Source organism: Pteropus medius, unplaced genomic scaffold (genome assembly GCF_902729225.1).
Source record: "Pteropus medius unplaced genomic scaffold, Ma_sr-lr_union100, whole genome shotgun sequence".
In the NCBI taxonomy this organism is placed as follows: domain Eukaryota; kingdom Metazoa; phylum Chordata; class Mammalia; order Chiroptera; family Pteropodidae; genus Pteropus; species Pteropus medius.
In genome coordinates this window covers 25,788,134-25,810,882 of record NW_024349519.1, presented here as the reverse complement: position 1 = coordinate 25,810,882, position 22,749 = coordinate 25,788,134, and the positions used below count along the sequence as shown (strand labels likewise).

Here is a 22,749-nt window from a genome sequence, read left to right as displayed (position 1 = left end):
TGCAACACTATCTTATACAGACAGCCAGGAAATACTAACTGATTTGATCCGGTAATATCCCTAGACCATGGTACTCCTGCAACTCGGTTCCAGAGACACCAAGGCATAGCCTGGAGCAGGGGTGCCCACACGGGTGGCCGTGTCTAACACGGAGGCAGGGCGCAGGCCCGCGGTTGCCCAAGCTCTCCTGGAGCCACACACAGTGCCCACCAGTCAGTTTCTCATCACTCTCTATATGCTGTATTTATCTCTTCACCAGTTAGGTCCAGGGGAAATCCTTTATCAGAGTGGGGATAAACAAAACTCCAAAGAGGATAATACCATGTCTGGTAAGCAAGGTCAGAAGGCTTTAATGAGGCCAAAGAGATTTCGCCAAGGCTGGATGGGACATCTACTTCAAGGCACAGTAATGCGGAAGAAACAAAAAGGTTGCCTCATCCCCCACCCCACTCTGGGGTGCTTACATGCTAAGCTGAAGGCACCCTAGCAGAGAGAGGATTTGCACTGAGGTTTTTCTTCTTTACAGGGGACGCTTCTGCTCAAGTTCCCCCAAGAAACCCCTCTCAGAATTTTCTGCAGCTGAAAACAAACACACATTCTTGACTGGCTTAATAAAAGGAAATCATTAAAATGAACAAGTATGCAATAAACATCAACTTTTTCTCAAGTGCAGGTTTCAGAGGCTCTGAGAAATGCATCTAAGTCAGCCCTGATGATCTATCTCCTGGGCCATTAGGTTCTATGCTCCTTCCTGTTTTCATCTACTTGGACTAAGGGTTTCTTTAAAGTAGAAGGAAAACAAGCATTGCCCTAAAAACCTGCAAACCTCGAATCTTCCGTTAATAGCAGCAAAAATCTTGGCAGAATTCTATAATAAAAGACTGAAAAACTCATTCAGGACGAAAGTACATTTATGATACTTTTACCTTCAAAAGGATACTTCCGTACTGTATCTTTCGATCGGTATTAGACAGACTGCTCGGATCTTGCCCAAGCTCCTCTGACTGTATTTTGTGGAGATGGTCTAACCCCAGGGACTTGGAAGAACCTCCCCGTCTAGTTGATATCACATACACATCACCACCACACAATATTCCCAAAGAGTTCGTCTTTGAGATCTTCAGTGTCTCCCCATCACCTAAGATATTCAAGGCTTTTAACAGTTTTGCTCCAATCTACCTTACCTCCAACTATTTGTAGGAAACAAAATAGGTGCTGCAGACAAGATAATCAAAACATAAAAAAGATACGTCCTATATTTGTTACTAGAGTTTTCAACCTTATTTTTGACATTTAAGTCCTTAATCTATCCCGAGTTGATTTCTGTATATGAGGCAAGGATCCAATATCATCTTGTTCCACATGGATGATTTTTCTAGCTTCACTGATTCAACAGTCCCTCCTTATGAATGCTACCTCCGTCACAGAGCTATGCTCTACATACACACGTCTGTTTCTGGGCTGCCTATTTCATGCCATTGATCAGTCTCTTGATTCAACCTCCGATTCTGTACTGTCTATCTACCTTAGCAGCTTAACAAAGCTTGATTTCTTGCAGGGCAAGTCCCCCTCCTTATTTTTCTTCTCTAGAAGTATCTTCTTTTTAGCATAATAAAGTACTTAAATGTTTTTAATTTAAATTTTAATTTTTTCAATTATAGCTGATGTTAAATATTATATTAGTTTCAGGCATACGGCATAGTGGTTAGATATTTATATAATTTATGAAGTGAAAGTGATCCCTCTGATAAGACTAGTACCCACCTGACACTATACATAGTTATTACAATATAATTGACTATATTCCCTATGCTGTACTTTACATCCCCATGACTATTTTGTAACTGTCATTTTTTGCTTCTTAATCCTTTCTTCGGAAGTTATCTTGGCTATTCTTTGTCCTTTGTTCTTCATTAATTTATCAATTTCCATGAAGAACCATGTAGGCATTCTTCTTGGAATTACACTAACTTTATGGTACATTTCAGGGAGAACTGAGCATCTCCACAATATTAATGCTTCCTCTATATTGGGAGCTGGCAAACGATAACCTGCCATTTGTATAACACAGCCACAGCCAATTCTTTACATCTTGTCTGTGGCTGCAGCTGTGCTACATGGGAGAGTTGAGTAGCAGTGACCCTATGGCTCATAACACTTAAATGTGGCCTTTTACAGAAAAAGTTTCGTGGCCCCTGTTCTATATGAATGTGGTATTTCTCCATAAATTTAGGTGTTTTTACATTTCTTCTCATAAGGTTTTGTAATTTTCCCTCTCCCGTATTGCACATTTTTGTTAAATTTATTCCTTGATACTTGATATTCTATGATACTGTTGTAAATACTTTAATTAAATTTACTAGTTGATTCTGGTTGCTGTACAGCAATGCAACAGAGTTTTATGTATTCTTGTATTTACATATCTTGCTAAATTCTCTTAATATTTGTAATAACATGCAGATTTTTTTAATATACACAATTGTGTTATCTGTAAACGATTATAGTTTTATGTTTCTAGTTTCCAATCTGTTTCTACATTTTTCTTGTCTTACATTGGTCAGAATTCCTAATACAATGTTGAACAGAAGAGTGTTTAATGTCTTGTTTCTGATTTTAAAAAGAATGATTCCAGTGTTTGTCTATTTAGGACCACATTTGTTTTATCAAATTAAGGAAGTTCTCATCTTCTTAACTTACTAAGAGTTTTAAACATGAATGGTTATGACTTTTATCAATATTCTTCCTGCACCTATTGAGTTGATCAAATGGTTTTTCTCCTTACTCTGTTAAAGGAATTATACTGAAAGATTTTTCTAATATTAAAAAAAATCACTGCACAATTCAACATAGTCAAAATGTAATATCTTTTAAGTACATTATTAGATTCCACTTACTCATATTTTAGTTAGGATTTTTGCATCTATATTCAAAAATGAAATGGCCTGTGATTTTCCTTTTTGATAATATTGTCTACTTTTGGTATTAGGGATGATGGTTACACAGAATAAGCTGTGAGGTATTCTCTCTTTTTCTAGTATTTGGAAGAGTTTGTATAAAATAGAGAGAACCTATTCTTTGAAAGTTTGGTGGAAATTATGTATAAAACATCTAGACCTTGTGTTTTCTTTGTGGATAGATTTTTAATCACTGCTTTCATTTCTTTAAGAGGTATAAAATTTTCTTTCTTACCCCTCTCCTTTCATTAGTTCTAATATACTGTATTTTCCTAGATATTTGTCCAAATTGCGGGCATATAGTTTTGATAGTATTCAAATATTTTTTAAACTTCAAACTGATCTGTAGTTCTGTCCCACTTTACATTTATAATTTTCTTTATTTGTATCGTCTCTTCATCAATCTTGTCAGAGCTTTGTCAATTTTCTTTTAGTTTTTTTTTTCCCCAAAAAACCAACGTTTTGTTTTATCGAGCCTCTCTCTACACAATGGAGATTAGACAGCAGTCAAAGCAATGCACATAACAAGCAATTTATGGATGAATCTTATCAATGTGATATGAAAAAAAGTCCCAAAGTTTTTATAATTATTGATACCTAGGGATCCAGAATTTCATATCGTGATAAACTAGAAACAAACAAACAAACAAACAAAACAATAATAAACCTAAAGATGCAAAGCTCTGCTTGTATTTATAGTTGTAAAACTCCAATCTAGCTCTGAAAGCCTTTGACCCACAACAATCAAAAGATGCTTCTCTGTGATATTAAAGTTGGTCAATGTCAACCAAGAGTTTGAAATTATTGCTAATGTTGAATTGAAAGACTCAAGAGAGTGAAAATGATGACAAGTATTATTAAGGTTAAAAATATGTGTGGGTCATTTCAGCTTTTAACTCAATCTCCCATTTTGCAAATGACAGCCATGCTGTGGCCCTGCTCTCCTGCAGGCTCTTGTCCGTGGACCTTCCACTGCCAGGAACTCTCTTAGATCTTTACTATTGCGGAGTCCTGTACATGCTGGGCCTCTTCACCCCCACTTGGGATGAAGTTCTGCCACCCACTCTGAGACCAGCTGAAGTGCCACTTCCTCCATGAAACCTGATCTCAACAGGAAGCGATTTCTCTTGACCTGGCGTATCTGGCTCATCTCTTTTACCAAACCACAGGCTCTTTAAGGGCACGACAGTGTCTAATGATCCTGGTGTCTGCTATGGTGTCAAACATAAGGCTTACAATTCAATTCCCCACTGAACAGACATTTACCGAGATCCTACTATGTGCTAAGGTTTCTTTCTATGAAGTAGGATATAATACAGATATGTGATATGTTTTGTTGCTTAAACTCTCTTTAAAAATTACTGGTATCAGTTTGGTATCAATAATTCATATGTTAAATTTATAAGTTTCATCTAGGATTGTAGTGCTAGTCAACTAAATGACTCAAAGTTTCCCTATAGTACCATACACTGCATAATCAAAAACAACTCTGGGCCAAAAAGAGAAGTTTATATTATGGATAAGAGTTTCTATTAGCTTAAAGAAGCATCTGATCTATTTCAGATTTTCATCCAAGGAGTTGAAAGAAAACAATGTTTTGTCATTTGTAATATTTTAACTATGTGAAAAATTCTATTTGGATACTACATATGGATGTAAACATATACTCCTATACCAAAATATAAACTCTAATCTCGAGAAGATGAATCAATTTCATAAATGTGCAGGTTCTTGAAATTTTGGGTCGTATTTAGATAGGAGAATAACAGAAATATTATCTTAAAAATACCTTATTTTTTATCAGTGATTTACTCCTATCTTGTATAGTTATATGGTGAAAGACAAGGGAGAATGCCAATATGTGAAGTGTGACCTTTCTTGTAGGTAAAAAAGAATGTGAAAACTTAGGAGCATTAAAATTAGCAATACCTTTATAATTGATGTGGTTAATGAATCTTAAAGATCCACTCATAGAAATTTCAAAGAAAAGGTATCATTTACGTTAAAGGTTATACTATATTTATTTGCCAAGTCTCAATGTTGAGACAAAGGAAAATGCTGAGCAGAAATGAAGATGATCACTTCGCATTTGCTGCCCCGTCCCTGTCAGGAGGCCAGTGGCCACCAGAGCTGCCGTTGGTGGGGGGGGCGGCGTGGAGTGGTGGGGGGACCCCTTATCTGTACCTTGTGGGTGGCAGTACGACCCTTAGCAACATCCTGGGTTTAAAAAATATCTATAATGATGGAAAAAAAATGTATTCCAAATACTTGGCAAAGGATTTGAAGACTTGAGCAAAACTGAGTTGTGAAGTGGGTAACTTCTACATGGCAGACTTTAAAAAAGGTTGACTCTATGTAATCCCTCAGAGATAACGGAGACACTGAAATCTGTACCTGCTTCTCGGCTTCTTTCAGGAGCTTCTGGAATCTCTCATCTTCCAGCACACCAGGTGGAAGGTCCGTCTCTCCCTGAGCTTTCAGTTCTTCCAGCTTTTGCCTCAAGCCCCTCAGGGCCTGCAGCTCATCATTGAGGCGACTCTGCCGGGTTAGAGATGCCTGAAGATCCAGTTCTAAGTCTAGAGATGTGCGCACCGGGCATTCTTGTGCTGTTCTTCTAAGGACAGGTTGGCAAACCGTCTGGGTAGTGGGAAAACAACAAAACGCCTTGATTATATTGGCACTCATTATTCTGCTTTCCCTCCTTCCTGGCATATGATGAGGTGGGATTTCATTGCTCCTTGAGTGAGGCATAACCAGCCAAGTGACTTGCTTTGGTCAATGACAGGTGAGTGGGAGTGATGTGTATCACTCCTAGGAAGAAACTTTTCAAAGCTAGTGTGCCATCTGTACTTTTCTGTCACCTGCGAGAGAGACAGTAAAGATCCAGAGATGGAAGCCCCATCAGCTTGGGTCCTGAGTGAGGACAAGGGGCAGAGCATCCAGCCAGCCTGCACTGAACAAGTAGCTAAGCAAGAAATAAACATTTACTATTTTAAACCACATTGTTTTAAAGCTGTTACCACCGTACAGCCTAGCTTAGCCTGACGAATTTATTACACAAAGGCTGCCCTCTGTGAAAAACAAATACATTATAAGAAACTTACATTTCCTCCCTTTTAGGACACATAATTGTATCCCCACAGCTTATACCTTTTCCTATCATTTCCCTAAATGCCAGCCAGAATGTAGCTGGTCGGCAGAGCTAAGATTTGGACTCTCTCCTCCAATCGATGTGCTTGAAACTTCAGCTCCTTCTTCAATTTCCCACTGTCTAATATCTACTTTCACCCCCAGATTGCCGGTGTTCTTCCTGCAGCCAATCTTATCCATTTATCAAAAAATAATTATTAAATATGTATGAATAAATGACTGCTGTGGGTTTGTAAGCAAAACACTAGGAAGAGAAGACATAATTTCTAACCTTGAGGACTTCAATCAGAGACTGGCGGGAGACGATAAGCAACAGAAAACTGCCAAGTGGCGACTTCTGTGCCACAGGAAGTCAGGGAAGGGAGGGATCATTCAAGGCTGGTCAGACTCGCTTGAGGAAAGGAATTCGGGTGAGGCTGGGTGAGACAGCGTGGGCAGAGGGGAACAAACAGGGCATTTCTTGCCTAGACCGTTGGCAGTAGGAATGGAAAATAAGAGCTTACTAATAAAAACTGGTACTATTTGATACAAGAGAGAGGGGACTCAAACTTGAGAAGTATTCTAGCTTGAAGACCTGAAACAATGGTGGTGCTCATGACACATGAAAGGAGGAGGGCCTGTCTGCCCCTCTTCTTATTTCGGAGCCTTAGCTCAAGTCTGAATAGCTTTCATTGTCTGTTCCTGGTTCTAACATTCTGTAACGTTCTTAAAATCAGGTTCCCTTTATTCACCCTCTGCTCTAACAAACTTACTACACAGCAGGATCATCTAGACACATATCCCCTTTGATTGTATTACTCATTTTTCAAAATAGGAAATACTTCCTGGTTGTCACGCTCATGGAGCCTTTCTAAGGACCCCAAAGTGCAGTGGTCTGCTGGTGAATGTCTGACAACTGGCTCACTGATATACAGGGTTGGCCAATGTCTTTGGCGTGAATACTCCCGCCATAACTGTTTTCAAGTTGTTGATGTGATGTCACTGAATTGGGAAGAGATGTGTAGCATTGGCTTTCGTGAGCCAGTATGAGGCTCCAGCACAAACCTCATGCTTTATGCGCCTGACACTTTGCTTTTCTGGTCAGGTAAATTTTTTACTGATCTTTTCAGATGCTTCCATTCTCTCACACCCCTATACCTTTTTCACACTGTAACTCCTAAATCGAAATACAGTTCCCTACTCACTTCTACCGAACCTTATCTACTTTAAAAAACGTATTACGATCATCGCCTATACAGTGTTTCAGGATTAATCTTTGTCTGGTTCCAGGAGTTCTAGCAACTGAGTTTATCAGTAACCTGACTGTTATTCAGCTCTACTCAATTCATAAACACTTCTGGTTAAAATTTCCCTGAAGAGAGCTACCATCCTCTGAAAGGACGTGCTGTTTAAAAATGCAGGTGATGTATAAAGGAGTTGGGAAGAATTTTCATTCAAAATAATGGAAATTCAGGTGCTTTTTTAAAGGATAAAACTTGATAATCTGAAAGATCCACACCTCGAACCTTCCTGAAAATAACGATGTTATATAAATGCTAGCACATTTACCTTTACGAAAAGAAATAAGCTTATTACTTTCAAGTAACTAGGAAATTAAACCAGGGAACCCAAACGTTGCCTAGTCCTGTATCTAGTACTTTGCACAGAGTCATTAAACCAGAGTCACGAGTGAAGATAACGACTACCTTTGCCGTCTTCCCTCCCAGCCATCATCCACAGTACCTAAGCTCTGGCTGAGCTTGATCATTCCTTGTCTCTTGAATGTATTTTCCTGCCCGGTGTCACTTCATGCCACCTTCCGATAGCACCTGGTACCCATCCCCCACCTCCCACAAAGCTACCATTTTCTTTCAAACTTTATCCAGGTGTCAAGGCCGCAGACCTCCCCCATGAGGCCTTTCTGATTCTCCCAACCAGAGGAGCTCATGCTCTTCTTTCACCCACAATGCTCTCATCGTCCTGTGTGCCCTCCGAGTACCTCCTCTGGACTGGAAACTGCTGCAGGCGGTGCCTCATCACCTACAGAGCTGAGCTCGAACAGTGCTTTGTACTTACTAAACAATGTACTTTAAGCTGAATTATTTGTACTTACTAAACAATGTACTTTAAGCTAAATTATTAGTAAATAAATTATTAGTAAACAAAAAATTTCCCATTAGTATTTCAGCTCTTGGTAAGTAAAGAGGAATTTCTGAACTACTCGAACTGCCCAACCTTATTTAACTTATTTAAATATTCTGTCAGATTTATTTTTTAAAGGTCATCCAGAGACCTGTGGCCTCCAGGAACACTTGACTTAAGCTTACTCATCCACATTAATCCTAACCTTCTTAAAATATCTATTTTTAAGCAAGTTACTAAGACTGTTACTTCTTTACCGAAACATGCCCCTTAGAAAAGGTACAGTGTTACATTTTTCTCACAACTGCTCAAGAGCCAGACATGGTGTGGAAACCAGCAGCCATCAGCAGGAACGTGTGCAACCCACCCAGCTGGCCCCTTCTCCATAGATGCTGCAAACGAAATTTCTTGCCTTCATTGGCTCAGCATCCAAACCAATGATGAATGAATTCTCTCAAGTGCATTCTCTCTCCATCTCTGTAACTGACATAATGTGTTTTCCTGTCCCCTTGTGTCATTTCTCACCACCTACCAAGAGCACCTGATATCCATCCCCAATTCACAGCCAAAGGGTATTCTCTAACCTCATCTGCAATCACAGCGGCTTCATTCGATGGCCCAAGAGCGTGCAGCAATGACGCTCAAGAGTTCTGGTATTTATGCTTTGCAATAATGACTCTGGATCGGTCTAGGACAGGGGGCTGTTGCCAAGGGAATACGTACCCTTTTGACCCTCAAACTGCGCCGTTCAGTGGAGTTTCTTACAAACAGTGATTTTTTAGCCAGGGTCGAACTGTCACTGTCACTTCGATTTAACTGGCAACAAAGGATAAAAAAAAGATCACTGCACATCAATTGAGAAGTTTATCAGACAAAGCAGGTAATGATAAGAGAAGTTTATTTCTTTAAAAAGATCCTCCTCAAACAAGTTTTTCTCTGTCCTATGCTTTCTTAAATAACTTAATTTTTAAAAATAATTTAAACAATTGCTTTTCGGTGGCAGTTATCAAAAATCATGTGTTAAGATAATTATACATACTCTGAAATAATATTATGCTTTGCATTTTTTAGCTAATATGCAATGCTCATTTTTTTTTAAAAGAAAGGTTGATGTACAGAGCTCAAAATTACAGTTAAGACAATCTAAATCTAGTTTGTACAATCTAAAACACCCAGCCCAGGCAGCCCATTCTCAATTCCTCTTATTCCATGGCACTAGCCCCATCTAAGACACTTCACATTCAGTCATCATGTTTATTGTTTGGCTCAACTTATAAGAATGTAGGCCCTGCAAAGGCAGAGCTCTAAGTCTTTTTTGTTTAGAGAAATCCCAAGTATCTAGAAACATGCTTAATAGTAGAAGCTTAATAAAAATATTTGTTGAATTGAATGAATAAATCTAAAAAGTATTTTCTAAGCCATTTGATAATATTAAACCTATATTACTACAAATCGTGAATACTGATAAAAGTAGAATTTGGTAAATTGCTGCAAATCCCACAATCGTTCTCCACAGAGCTATGAATCTGACTCAGTGTCTGGAGGCATTATTAAAAGATGATTTCTGTTCTAAAACTCCATTCACAATACTTGGCTCAGCAGGACTAACATGGTGTACGATATGCAGCAGAAATATACAAAATAGAAATCTCGGGTCACATTAAGTTTCTGAAGTACAAATTTAAAGTACAAAAGCCACATCCTTAATTTCACTTATTGGAGAAGTAAATGGCATTAGAGCCAATGAAGCAATGGGAAAAGAAAGTAAAAACCCAAAACCCAAATTAAAAAGAACGGTAAGAGTTGTGATATTTTATGTATATTTTATAAAAGCATTTCCAGCAATTAGTACTTGTAGTGGGAATCTGAAGACTCCTACTACCCAGTGTGTGTAACAGGCTGCTGGCTGGTGGGAGTGGGGAAGCTGGGCTCCCAGCGCCCGGCAGGAGCGCTGGTCCCCCCACGGTCCCCTTACCCGGCAGATATACTGGTTCCGCTCTCCGGGAGAGAAGGTCTGGGAGCGCACAATCACGCTGCTCCTCACGAAGGGATGCTGCCGAGCACTCAGCCCGCCGCGGTCTTTGGGGCGAACTGCCATGCTGGCATTATCTGCCTCATCGGTATTTGTCTCTTTATCAACCTAGAAGAGAAAGAAGTCATTTGTCAGGAGATGACAGACGTGGATACCTTTGTTCTCCTTTCTTCTAAGTACAAAAATATCTAATCTTACAACAGAGACTCATCGAGCACTAGGGCCACTTCTGAGAGAAAGGTTTCACTGACTCCTGATGGGGACTCCCAGAGATGGACCCACAGTGGGTGGGACAGTATCTGTCCAAACAGGGTTACCCACAAATGGAGGTGCCACTTCTACCAGACTAGGCCTAAAGAATGAAGGTTTACATTTACAGAGGGTAGATGTGGCTCTATAAACAATCTTATTTGGGCGTGCTTCATCATTAATCATCATTAAACTGATTAGGTTTTTTTTCAGAATAGTAAAAGTAATTAACTATAAGAATATGACAATATACTACAAAGTTACAGGTTTACATAGAATATGTAATTAGATGTATACATATATATGAAATTTTCAGTCAGGGTACATATTTTTTTCCTCAGGAATAAAGAATTGAAAATTTCTAAACTTGTTACAAGACCCCAAGTTTGCCGGCATCGCAAAGCTTGAAAATGGTTTCCCCCTCTGGGGATGGCAGTCTTAATATCTCTCATGTAACTACCAAAGTCACGTGCTTAATAATTCGGCTGGTGCCTGCGCCTAGACCGAGCCACTTGCCATCTTCCAGAAGAGATTTCAGTCAGACTGCCCTCTAACCAAAATGAATTCAAACGTTTACTTCATGTTTGAAATCGAAATAAACTTACAACATTTACGAAACTTAATACAATTAAATAGTCATCCTGGTGTTTATCCAGGAAATTCTGAAAATGCTTTTAATTAAAATTTGCAGAACATTTACCGAGATCTAAATAGCACTGTTCATCTTCTTATATAAAATTTAAGTGGAGAATGAAAATTTGGGGCTCATTTGAAAATTTTAAAGCATTTACATTGCTTCATACAGCCTGCTCCCACGAATGTCTACCCTGATGGGCTTTGGCTAATCCTAATACGAAATTACACCTGAGGAGACAAACTTAGTCGACATGGTGCCTATAAGAGCTCTGCTTTAGGAGTATAGTTGGAAATATTCACCAAAGTGGGTATTCCAGAAGGTGGCTGACTTCCAAGGTCTTTGACACAGTTGTTTTCCTTCCTACTTGTGTCTTCACTCATCTCAGGCATATGCGGGCATGAATGTAGGTCTTCTGCATGGCTGCTGCCCTCTGGCAAAGTAACTTCAGCCTCTTCTTCAGCCACAATCTCATCTGAGGCCTCTCTCAGCATTGTTAACCTTTGGTGAAATAAAATGAAACCCATTTATGTCAAACAGGTGTGCTCTGGGAACAGTGCAACTGGGGCACATTCGCCTGTTATGTGGACAAGGAACAACACACTCACACATAATGATCAAGCCATTTCTTTGCTTGAGACTTGTACTAAATTGCACATGAAAAATAAAATCATCTCTAGCAATCTACAGCCATATCAACATAGTTTGGTTACTAAAAGGTAAATTCATGATACTTGAACTAATTCCTAGAGATTAAAATAGATATATACTGAAAATCACATATAAAGTTTAACCCCACCATTTAAAAATATCAATATAACAATATAACTTGGTATTATTTGTTCATTACTGTAAAATTAATCATACTATGGAATGGAGTGACTCTCTGCTAAGAATGAATGATTAAAAATACCCATTGTCAACTGTGCTTACAGTCTAGCAGAGGTAGAACTTTGTGGAAAGGGAGTTTTATTACTGAAATAACAGAAGACTCTTAATACCATATGACCTTGTTTTTAACAAAAGCCATGGTATGGTCTTGGGTGGCATTATAAGTGGGGGTCCAGAATATACATATGGTTTGTATTCTGTATAAACTCTATTGACAGGAAGGCAGAAGTACCAGAGTGGTTTTGAATTTCTCATGCTTTATGGAGTTTCATGTTCTTAGAATGCAAACACTTTTTCTACTGATAACTAGAAGTTAAACTTTAATTGTGATTGGTGACATACTGACAAATTGGCACAGATTAGTTCCTAAATGCCTAATCATGAAATGGACACAGGAGAGCTAGCAATGAATACACTGAGTTATAAATTCCTTTATGATACATACTAAGTGTATTTTTTGAAATGTGTGTGATGTAAAATTGCATTTTACATACACAAAGAAGGCTTGTTATTTAAAGATACCATGATGAAACTTATAATCACTCTCATATTTATTTTTTTTGCAGTGCTCTGATTTTTATTCACTATAAAGGACTTTCGATAACAAGGTATATCTGTACCTTTTTATATCACTGTAGTAAGCTGTTCCTCTCAAATGCCCATGATTTTGTTTTTATGATATATCTTGTTATTATAATTTTCAAAAAGCTTTATATATACACATATATACAAATGCATGCTAGATATGTATATGCATATATGGGTTAACAGTGGCTCAATCAAACATAACAATATAAGCACTATATATACAAAGTTAATCTAAGTGATTTTACATGTATATTTAAAAAACTAATGCAGTCACTCAAATATTGTTTTTAGAGAAAACAATACAAACCGGGAAAGATAGTTCTTTATACATATGTAAGTCTAGACAGAAGTTATAATAACTTTCTCTCTCTCTCTGTTTCTTCCCGCCTCCCTTTAAAGAATAGGGTATGAATAATGAGAAGAGAACAAAAAAGAAGGCGAAAGTGGTAACAAATAGAGAAATGACTACACAGAAGCTGTTTTCTAAATATCTGCTTCGACTTACTAGAACCTAAATAATACTTCCGGTAGTTTAAAGGAAAAGAGAGTCAGTTTTAAAATTTACCTATAAATCTACAATCAATTACCATACCTTTCAAAACAGTTCAAGACTTGAAGTTTAAAAAGCTAAAAAATTACTGAAAAATAAAGAATCTCGCTGATGTATTAACTTTGCCCACAATCTTGCCATTACCTCCTTCGACTCTCGAATGACCTAGGAGAGTTGTTCCTCTAGGGATACATGCCCGAAGCCACACTGCTTTCCATAATACTAGAATAAGATCTGAACCTATAAAGGTTTCTCTGAAAGTTTCTTATGAGAAACTAAACACATCTTTGAGTTCTCAAGAGCAAAAAGAAATAACTGCTTTACCAGTCTCCATCTGGACGCCTTTGCTCTTCTCCCTGCCCAGGTTCTTCTACTTCTTGTGCTAATTCTTGTTCCACGGCCAACAGCTCAGCTGATGTTCTTGCAAGTAAGGCTGACACTGCATCCTAGAGAGTGTAAAACATATGGCAATTAACATCATATGCTTCTAGAAATTTAAAAACTCATCAGAGGGGGACTTATGTTTCCAGTTATGAAAAAGAAGCTGGTATTCGGCCCAATTCTTCTGAGAATATGAAAGATGAATAAAATAAAACAAAAGCTAAGAAACAAAAACTCCAGGTGTTTTAAAGCAATGAAGAGCAACAAAGGCAATCAGGACTAGAGGGCCACGATCCCAAGCAGAAGGGAAATGCAAGGAGGTGAACCAACCATCACTGCCACTCTTTTCCCTTGGAGGCATATGCCAATTCTAGTGCTGAGGCATACGAGCTAAACAGACTGTGGCTGCCCTGTGGCAGTGTTGGTAGAATGCAAAGATGAAACCTGAGTGGAAGACCACCATGCAGTCAGCACACAAGGGACCAGAGAAAATGAACTCTAAAGTGAACCCAATATTCTGCGCAAGATTCCTATTGAGGCAATTGCCATTCCTAAGCTGCAAATGTGCAGAGCAAGCAGCTGAGAAACAAAGCAAAAACCAGCTGGTTGGAGGTTAAAACAGCAAGCACATATTTCAGTTGCCTCACCAACCTAGGAAGAGAAAATTTGGAATTCAGGTCCCCCAAGTGATCCAGGTGATCTGCCCATATTGTAAACTGCCTTCCAGAAGAAAATTAAATCCTCCCTGGAGAAAGCTATCAGCCAGAGACTCTATAATTCTTCATATATAATATTCAGCATTCCACTGAAAAAAGAACTGAAAGCCAAGAAAAAAAATAGACAAAAGAGGCAGACCCACAGGTGATCCATATACTGCAGTTATTTAGAAAAGGAACAAAATTTTACAATTAATATGTTCAAGAAAACTGAAGAAATGATGGAGAATTTCACTAGAATAAACATACACCCATAAAAAAAAAATCACATTAGCACATCAGAGTGAAATTGTTGAAATTTGGGGAAAAAAAAAAAAGGAAAATTCACAAGCAGTGAAAGAAAAAAAGATGCATTACCTCTGAAAGACCAACAATTTTGCAATCTCTCCTCTGGGTATCTACCTGAAAAATTTTATAACATTTGTTTGTAAAGATATATGTACCCCATGTTCACTGTAGCATTTTCACAATAGCCAAGACATGGAAACAACCTAAGTGTAGGTCAATAGATGACTGGATAAAGAAGATGTGATACATATATACAGTATAATATAATGTAATACAATATAATATAATATAAAGCTAACAAACGTCTATAGAATACTCTACCCAACAGTAGCAGAATATACATTCTTCTCAAGTGCACATGAAACATTCTCCAGGATAGACCATAGGCTAGGCCATAAAAACAAGCCTCAATAAATTTAAGAAGACTAAAATCCTACAAAATATGTTCTTTGACCACACTGTAATGAAATTAGAAATCAATAAAAGGAAATAAGAAATGAACAAATATGTGAAAATTAACACATTCATAAATAACCAATGAGTCAAAGAAGTCACAAGGAAAATTACAAATACTTTGACATGAATGAAAATTAAAACACAATAAACTAAAACCTATGAGATGCCACTAAAGCAGTCAGTGCTCAGAGGGAAATTTATAGCTGTTAGCACCTATATTAAAAAATAGAAAAGATTTCAAATCAATAACCAAACCTCCCACATTAATAAAATGGAAAAAGAGCAAAATAAACTTAAAACAACTGAATAAAGACTAGAGTGGAAATTCATGAAATAAAGAGAGAAATATTAGAGAAAATCAATGAAAAGATAAAAAAAGTTGATGAACCTTTAGTGAAACTAACCAAAAAAAGTAGAGTGAAAGCTTAAATTACTAAAATCAGGAATGAGGGGATATTACTATCAGCTTTACAGATATAATAGATAAAGGGCAATACTATGAACACCAGTATGCCAACAAATTAGATAACCTAGATGGGTAAGTTCCTAGAGAGACACAAGTACCAAAACTGACGCATACATAAAAATTCTGAATAGACTTATAACAAGTAAAGAGATTGATTTAGTAAGCAAAAAACTTCCCACAAAGAAAAATCCAGGCTCAGATAGTTTCAGTGGTGAATTCTACCAAACATTTAAAAAATAATTTATGTCAATTCTTCTCAATCTCCTCCAAAAGGTAGAAGAGGAGGGAAACTTCCTAATTCATTCCATGAGGCCAGAATTACCCTGATATCAAAACCAAAAATATTATAAGAAAACTATGAATATAGACCAAAAAAAAAAGTCCTCCATGAAGTAACAGAAAACTGAATCTAATAACATATAAAAAAATTATATTCCACGACCAAGTAGAATGTATCCTAGGAATGAAAGATTTGTTTAACATGGGAAAATCAACAAATCATATGAATAGAATATAGGAGAAAAATCGCATGATCATCTCAATAAATGCTGAAAAGCTCTTCTCAAATCCAACCGCCTTTAATGATAAAAACACTCAACAAACAAGGAAAAGAAAAAGAACTCCTCAATCAGATAAAGACATCTACAAAAAACAGACAGCAAATTCATCCTTAATAGTGAAAGACTGAAAGCTTCCCTGTGAAGATCAGGCACAAGACAAGGATCTCTGCTCTCACCATTTTTAGTATTGTACTGCAAGTTTCTAGCCAGGGCAAATAGGCAAGAAAAAGAAAAGACAACTGGAAAGGAAGAAGTAAACTAACTCTATTTGCAGAACATAGAAAATTGTAGGGAATATACTAAAAAGCTATCAGAACTAATAAATGAGTTCAGAAAGGTTGCAGGATACAAGATAAATAGACAAAAATTAATTGTGCAATGAATAATCTGAAAATTCAATTAAGAAAATAGTTCTATTTATAACAGCATCAAAAAGAATAAAATTAACAAAAGAAGTACAAACTTTGACTTTGAAAACTATGAAATATTGTTGAAATGAAGGAAGACCTAAATAAGTAGAAAGACATCCTGTATTCATGGGTCAGAAGACTTAACACTTAAGATGACGACACTCCCAAACTGACCTACAGACTCAATGCAATCTCTATCAAAATCCTAGCTGTTTTTTTCCCCCCATAAATTGACAAACTGATACTAAAATTCATATGGAAATGCAAGAGACCTTGAACAGCCCAAGCAGTTTCAAAAGAAAAAGTTCAATGACTCATATGCTCTGATTTCAAAATAACTATAAAGCTACAATAATCAAAGCAGTGTGGTACTGGCATAAGTACAGACATAAATATTAATGAAACTGAATTTGGAGTCCAGAAATATAAATGCTCACACTTATGGACAATTGATTTTTGACAAGGGTGCCAAGATAATTCAATAGGGAAAGAATAGGTTTTTTCACTAAATAGTGTTGGGACAACTGTATGCCTACATACAAAAGAATGATATTGGAATGACCCATTCCTCATATTACACATAAAAAACAACTCAAATAAATCAGAGACTTAAAAATAAAACTAAACTTTAAAACTCTCAGAAGAAAACACAGGAGTAAATCTTTGTGATGTTAGGTTTGGCAATGCCTTCTAAGATATGACCCCAACAGCCATAAGCAGTAAAAGAAAAAAATACACAATTTGACTTTTATCACAATTTAATACTTTACTGCAAAGGAAATCATCAAGAAAGTAAAAAATAACCCAGAGAATATGAGAAAATATCTGCAATTTATTGGATAAGAGACTTATATCAAGAATACATGAGGAACTCATAACTCAATAATAAAAAGATAAATAACCCATTTTAAAAAGACAAGGGATCTGAGTAGACAGTTCTAAAAAAAAAAAAAAAAAAAGAATGTACTAACGGCCAGTAAGTCCATGAAAATAAGCTCAATATCATCAGTCATTAGGAAAATGTGAATCAAAACCACAGAGCTCTCCCATTAACGCCCACAAACATGGCTAGAATCAAAAAGACAGGCTCATGACATGTGGCACTGGAACCCTCCTGCATTGCTGGTGAGAATGTAAATGGTGCGGCCATTTTGGAAAACGGTCTGACAGTTCCTTAAAATGTTAACACTGATTCACCATATGATCCAGCTATTCCACTCCAGGTATAGTCCCAAGAGAAACGAAAACATATGTCCATATAAACTCTTGTATAAAAATGTTCATAGCAGCATTATTAATAACAGGCAAAAAGTATAAATAGCCCAAATGACCATCAGCTGATGAATAGATAAATTAAAGGTAGTATATCCATACAATGAAATATTATTTGGAAATAATAAGAAATGAAGTATTAATACATGCTGTTATTTGGATGTTCCTTGAAAACATAATGCTAAGTAAAAGGAGACAGTCACAAAAGAACAAACATTGTATTATTCCATTTATATGAAATGTCTATAATAAACAAATTTATATAGAAACATTAGTGGTTGCCTTGGGTAAAAGGGTTTGTGGAGAACCAGGAGCAACTGCTACCTAATGAGTACGGGCTTCCTTTTGGGATGATGACAATGTTCTAATGTTAGCTTGTGAGGATGGTTGCACAACTCTGCGAATTTACTAAAAACTACTGAATTGTGTGCTTCAAATGGGCGAACTGTATACTATAAATGGGTGAATCGTATATGTAAATTACATTGCATAAAGCTGTTAAAAAAATTTATACACGGTGTGACCATTATAAAAGCATTCTAAAAGGTATAAATCATACTTCATCATCTTTACGCCTTACTTGGTGTCTACCACAAACCTGGGTGTGTAATGTAAGTTCTACTAACACTTTTGTTTCCCTTTTCCCACCTACCACAATGTCCACTATAGTTTCTTGCACATACTAGATGATCAATAGAGAACTGTTGCTTTAATTATCTGACTTATATTTAGTAAAATCTTTCCTTATAGACAATCTAAAATAAACGTGAACTCAGAAACAATATCTACAAATATAAAAATCACTGATGAATGGCCTCATTACATGTCTTTTTGTAAAATTTTTGAAGTACTTAAGTATGACTGTTGTTTTCAATAGACATTTTAATAGAAAATGCTTATGAATATTGATATTAAAAATGGAAACTAAGATACTGTTTAAGCTTAAGAATTTTTAACGTTTGCAAAATAAAATAGTTCCAAATGTATAACTTGACAGTGAACACAATGTAGGAAAGTATAAATTTAAATGAAAATGTTTTTTATGGTCGCTTAAAACAATGAAGCCTCAACATTGTTTTATTTTTATGGAAGGACGTGTGAGCAGAAACAAGCCATTCTTTTATAAACTATACTTGAAGCAGAGCTAGAAATTCCCCCTTCCCTTCCCTTCCTCCCTTCCTTCCTTCTATTTTTTAGGAAGCTGGGAGAAAAGGTAAACTGTGAAAGGAAAAAAGAAAGGATAGTGAAAGTGAATAAAAACACATTGGTATCATAGCATTCTATAGCATTCCATATTATTTTATTTAATTGTAATGACTTTTTTCTCTAACTTTGACTCACCAAGTCTATAGGATCTACTAATGGCTGGTTTGGTTGAAATACAGAATCCTCATTTTCTTCTTCATTCTTTTTGGAAGGCATTTGCTTAGAGGGAAGCAAGTTATACCACAGAGTGAAAATCTCATTGGAAAATGGTAAATCTGCCAGACTGATTTGAGTTCCAGCCTATGAGACGTGGAAAAAAAAAAAAGAGAAAATAAAATGTTTAAATTCATATTTGCTCCTCCTGATATAAGATTATTGGGCAAGCTTGTTTTAGGGTTAAAAAATGTAGTACTCATTATAAAAAGCATTGATGGATTAAAAAAAAAAATGACATGTTTTATATTTTCAGGTGTGAGTAAATAAGAAATAATCCCTCTAAAAGCCAACCTTGGGGTTATTTTGTGAGATACTATTTTGTCTAAACCTAATGATTACACATGCAGCATTTTATAAGTATGAAATTATTTTAAATAAAAGGTTTAAAAAATAAAAATTAAAAAATAAATGATTAAGTATAAAACATAATACGTCTTATAATATATGTTATAAGAATGATTTATTATTCAAAAGAATCCATATCAACTAAAAATTGTAAAAGAAACAAATGAAAACTCCACTGCGGTTCTTAAGTAAGAAATCAGCAAATTTTTTCTTTGGATAAGTAAGTTAGTAGAATGTCAAAAAAATTAAAGGTTAAAAGCTTTTCTATTCCACCGAATTGCACATATCAGCCAGAATCTAAATTAAACTACCATTTTCTAAAAGGCTATCAATTAACATATTTATTAACTTTATGGAACTTCTGACATATCTGACATATCTAAGCCTTCTGACAGCCTAATGAGTCTGTTATCTTTGCTTCTTTTCTTTCTTTGTCAGACAATATCAGATATTTTTTATATACAGATAAAGAAATATTAATAAGAGATCACTTTTTAAAAACGTTGTTCATTGTGAAACATGTGTTTCTATGTTTCCTATTGTACTGCAGAGAAAAGTTCAACTAAAGACCCACACCTTTGAATACCTTATGTAAATTTACGGATATATAATGATTTTCTGGTTATTATACACAATGGTGCGTTAAACTTACTATTCATTATGCACGAAGTCTCCTGCTTTAGAATTTAAATATCATATTGCTCTAAACAGCAACACGTATGTGTGAGAGCTTCCTAGAAGCTCTAATACCATGACTGGCAGTAATGAACTGAATAAAGGAACTATATACTAAGTGTCTTGCTTAATTTAAATTTGTAACAGTGAATTATGTGTGGGATGTCTTTTTGATATCTGGGTCCATCATTTACTAGCTGTGTGACTCTGGACACATTGCTTCTCTAAGCAGTCTTCTATATGAAATAGAGGGACTTATACCTTTTTCATAAAATTGTCAGGAAGATTAAATGAGATAATGTATACAAAGCACCTAGCACAAGCCTCACACTGAAATAAGAAATATACTCCATAGTGATAGTCATAACAGAAGTCAAAGTGCTTCTTTAGCCAAAGGGTAGAAATGGAAAGTAGATTTTACAGAAAATCACAATTTATAAGCAGGTGTTAAAGGTCTAGATTAAGAGAATAAAAACTTGAAATCACTACTTCGGATAATAAATAAAACCACCAGTGGCTCTGTCTGAGGCGTTGGGAAGATTTTTAGTGGTACCAGGGCTGACGAAATAGCAACTAGAAAATTCCTCCAGAATCTCCAGTCTTAAGATTTATTAGATAATGGCAATTACGAAAACTCCTACCAGGCATTCTTCCCTTCGTTGTTTACTAACACAGCAAAGGTCTACTCTCAGTGTCTTCTGCTGTAAGGCTGTCTGAGAAATGGCCACTCTGAACATATCACTGAATAAGATGGATTCCGTGGCTGGATGGACTTTTGTTCGAAATAGACAGCTGACATCAGTTGAGGAGGGAAGTAGAGCGACCCTAAAATACCTGCAAAGAACGAGAGCAAAATGGATCTCAGAGGTACTTCGATGATAATGGATTTACAGTCATCGTTTGAAATTATCTGCAAAAGAGAAACACGGGGGAACATGGAGTTTGCTATCAACCTGAAGCTTTGCTGCCACAATGGGTCTGGTCTGTCTGCGCTCAGCAGCATGGAGGTTCTGTTCCTAACTCGCCCGTGCTGGCTGTGCCCCTGCCTGTGCCCCAGCCTGCCACGCCCCACGGGCCGCAGCAAAGGCATTTGACAGGGAAGCAAATGGGAGCAACATCTGCCAGGCAGATAAACTGAACCTCCCACCCGCCCATGTACAGCCAAGTCCCAAATAAGTTATTTCTGAGCTTGGGAACATAGGGACACACTGAGTGGATACTGGTGACTTTGCCTCAAAGAATACACATTGAGTAGTAAACAAGAGATGCTGATAATCATGTCCCAGGAATGGAATACATTTTCCTACTAGAGGAAAAGAAAGGCTAAGTAGCATATTGTTACTAATATTTAAAACAGATGAAATTCAACAGCCCCCAAAAAGCACTGTCTAGCATCCCAGAGGTATCAGAAATGACAAACTGTTTTAGGAGTCTTATGCTTTGTAAAATTCAGAAGAGTTATAGAAAAAAAAGTTTCTAATACCGCTTTAAAGCAAATTTTCTGAGCATACATTATATGAGGACTCACAATTCTTGGAAACAGCATGAGATAATTTCTTTTAAAACCCAGAAAGAGAACACTCATTAAATGTCCCTCCCTCATTGCCAGGCTTGTCTAATTCATATTCTAAGAGATGCTTTTCTCCAATGATAAAAACTTAAATTCACATGGAAGACTGAGGAATGTCATATTATTTCTGTATTTATATAAACATGGATTATGGAGATTCAGCATTAAAAACCTAGTGGATCTGGGGCCGCTGCTGTTAAAGCTGGCGATTCAGCAGAAGAAATTTTTTTTCTCTGCCTTCACAGAAAAGCAATAAAAAAGGGGGGGCATGTCAGAGAGCTGGAATGGAAGGAAAGAATTTTCTATGTCTCCGGACTTTAGTTTTACTCTGTACCAGTGGCCTAACAACTTATGTGATCCTAAAATGTTGCCCTGTGGAACAAAGTGAAGTTTTACATGGTTAAGAGCCAAAGGCACAGGGGAAAGAAGATAATGGTACTTTCCCTCTCGTTCTACTGTAGGGGGTTTTCTCCCAAATGAGTCAGGAGCCACCCACAGAAACTGTCACTGTTGCTAACCAGCTGAGGCATATACACTCTGCTGGTCGTAATTAATAATCAAAAAATATGTTTTGAAACTAGGGGAAAAAAGAACTATCTTAATGGTATGTCATATGAGCTGTCATTTTTAGCAGTGTCATTATTTGGGCCGAAGCTTTCACGTATGGGTTTGAGAACGTGCTGCTATGCATCGCAGGAAGGTTCAGACCAATTAGACAAGGAACAAGCACACCAGCCGGGGAGCAGAAGCACCTGCTGTCCTCGTAACTTGAGAACTACTATTGGTCCTGACCTACACTGGCCATCATCATACCTCCAGAGGGCACTGGTTTGTGACTTCCTACAAGGTGAGAGTGACTGTGATCGGTTTGGCAGAGGTAGAACATCTGTGGATGCCCACTCGTACAATCTGAGTTTAAAGAAAGGACATGTTTTGGGGGAGTTGTGTAGCTTTCTCCTGGACTTGTGGGTTGACTTTCACTGTTTACTCATAGATTGGGTCCCTGGTGGACCTGTCTT

General features: G+C 36.9%; 1 protein-coding gene across 7 annotated transcripts in view; it reads right to left on the bottom strand.

Annotated features, from left to right (window-relative positions):
• Positions 1-22,749, bottom strand: part of WWC2 (WW and C2 domain containing 2) — a 170,712-nt gene that overhangs the window by 12,524 nt on the left and 135,439 nt on the right. For all 7 annotated transcript variants that reach the window (XM_039882603.1, XM_039882606.1, XM_039882605.1 and 4 more), the window contains 7 exons: positions 20,802-20,994; positions 19,060-19,224; positions 13,494-13,615; positions 11,443-11,641; positions 10,201-10,365; positions 8,949-9,041; positions 5,349-5,591 (listed from right to left, as the gene is read on the bottom strand). In XM_039882603.1, the coding sequence (XP_039738537.1) occupies positions 5,349-5,591; positions 8,949-9,041; positions 10,201-10,365; positions 11,443-11,641; positions 13,494-13,615; positions 19,060-19,224; positions 20,802-20,994 (1,180 nt within the window). The remainder of the gene's footprint in view (positions 1-5,348; positions 5,592-8,948; positions 9,042-10,200; positions 10,366-11,442; positions 11,642-13,493; positions 13,616-19,059; positions 19,225-20,801; positions 20,995-22,749) is intronic.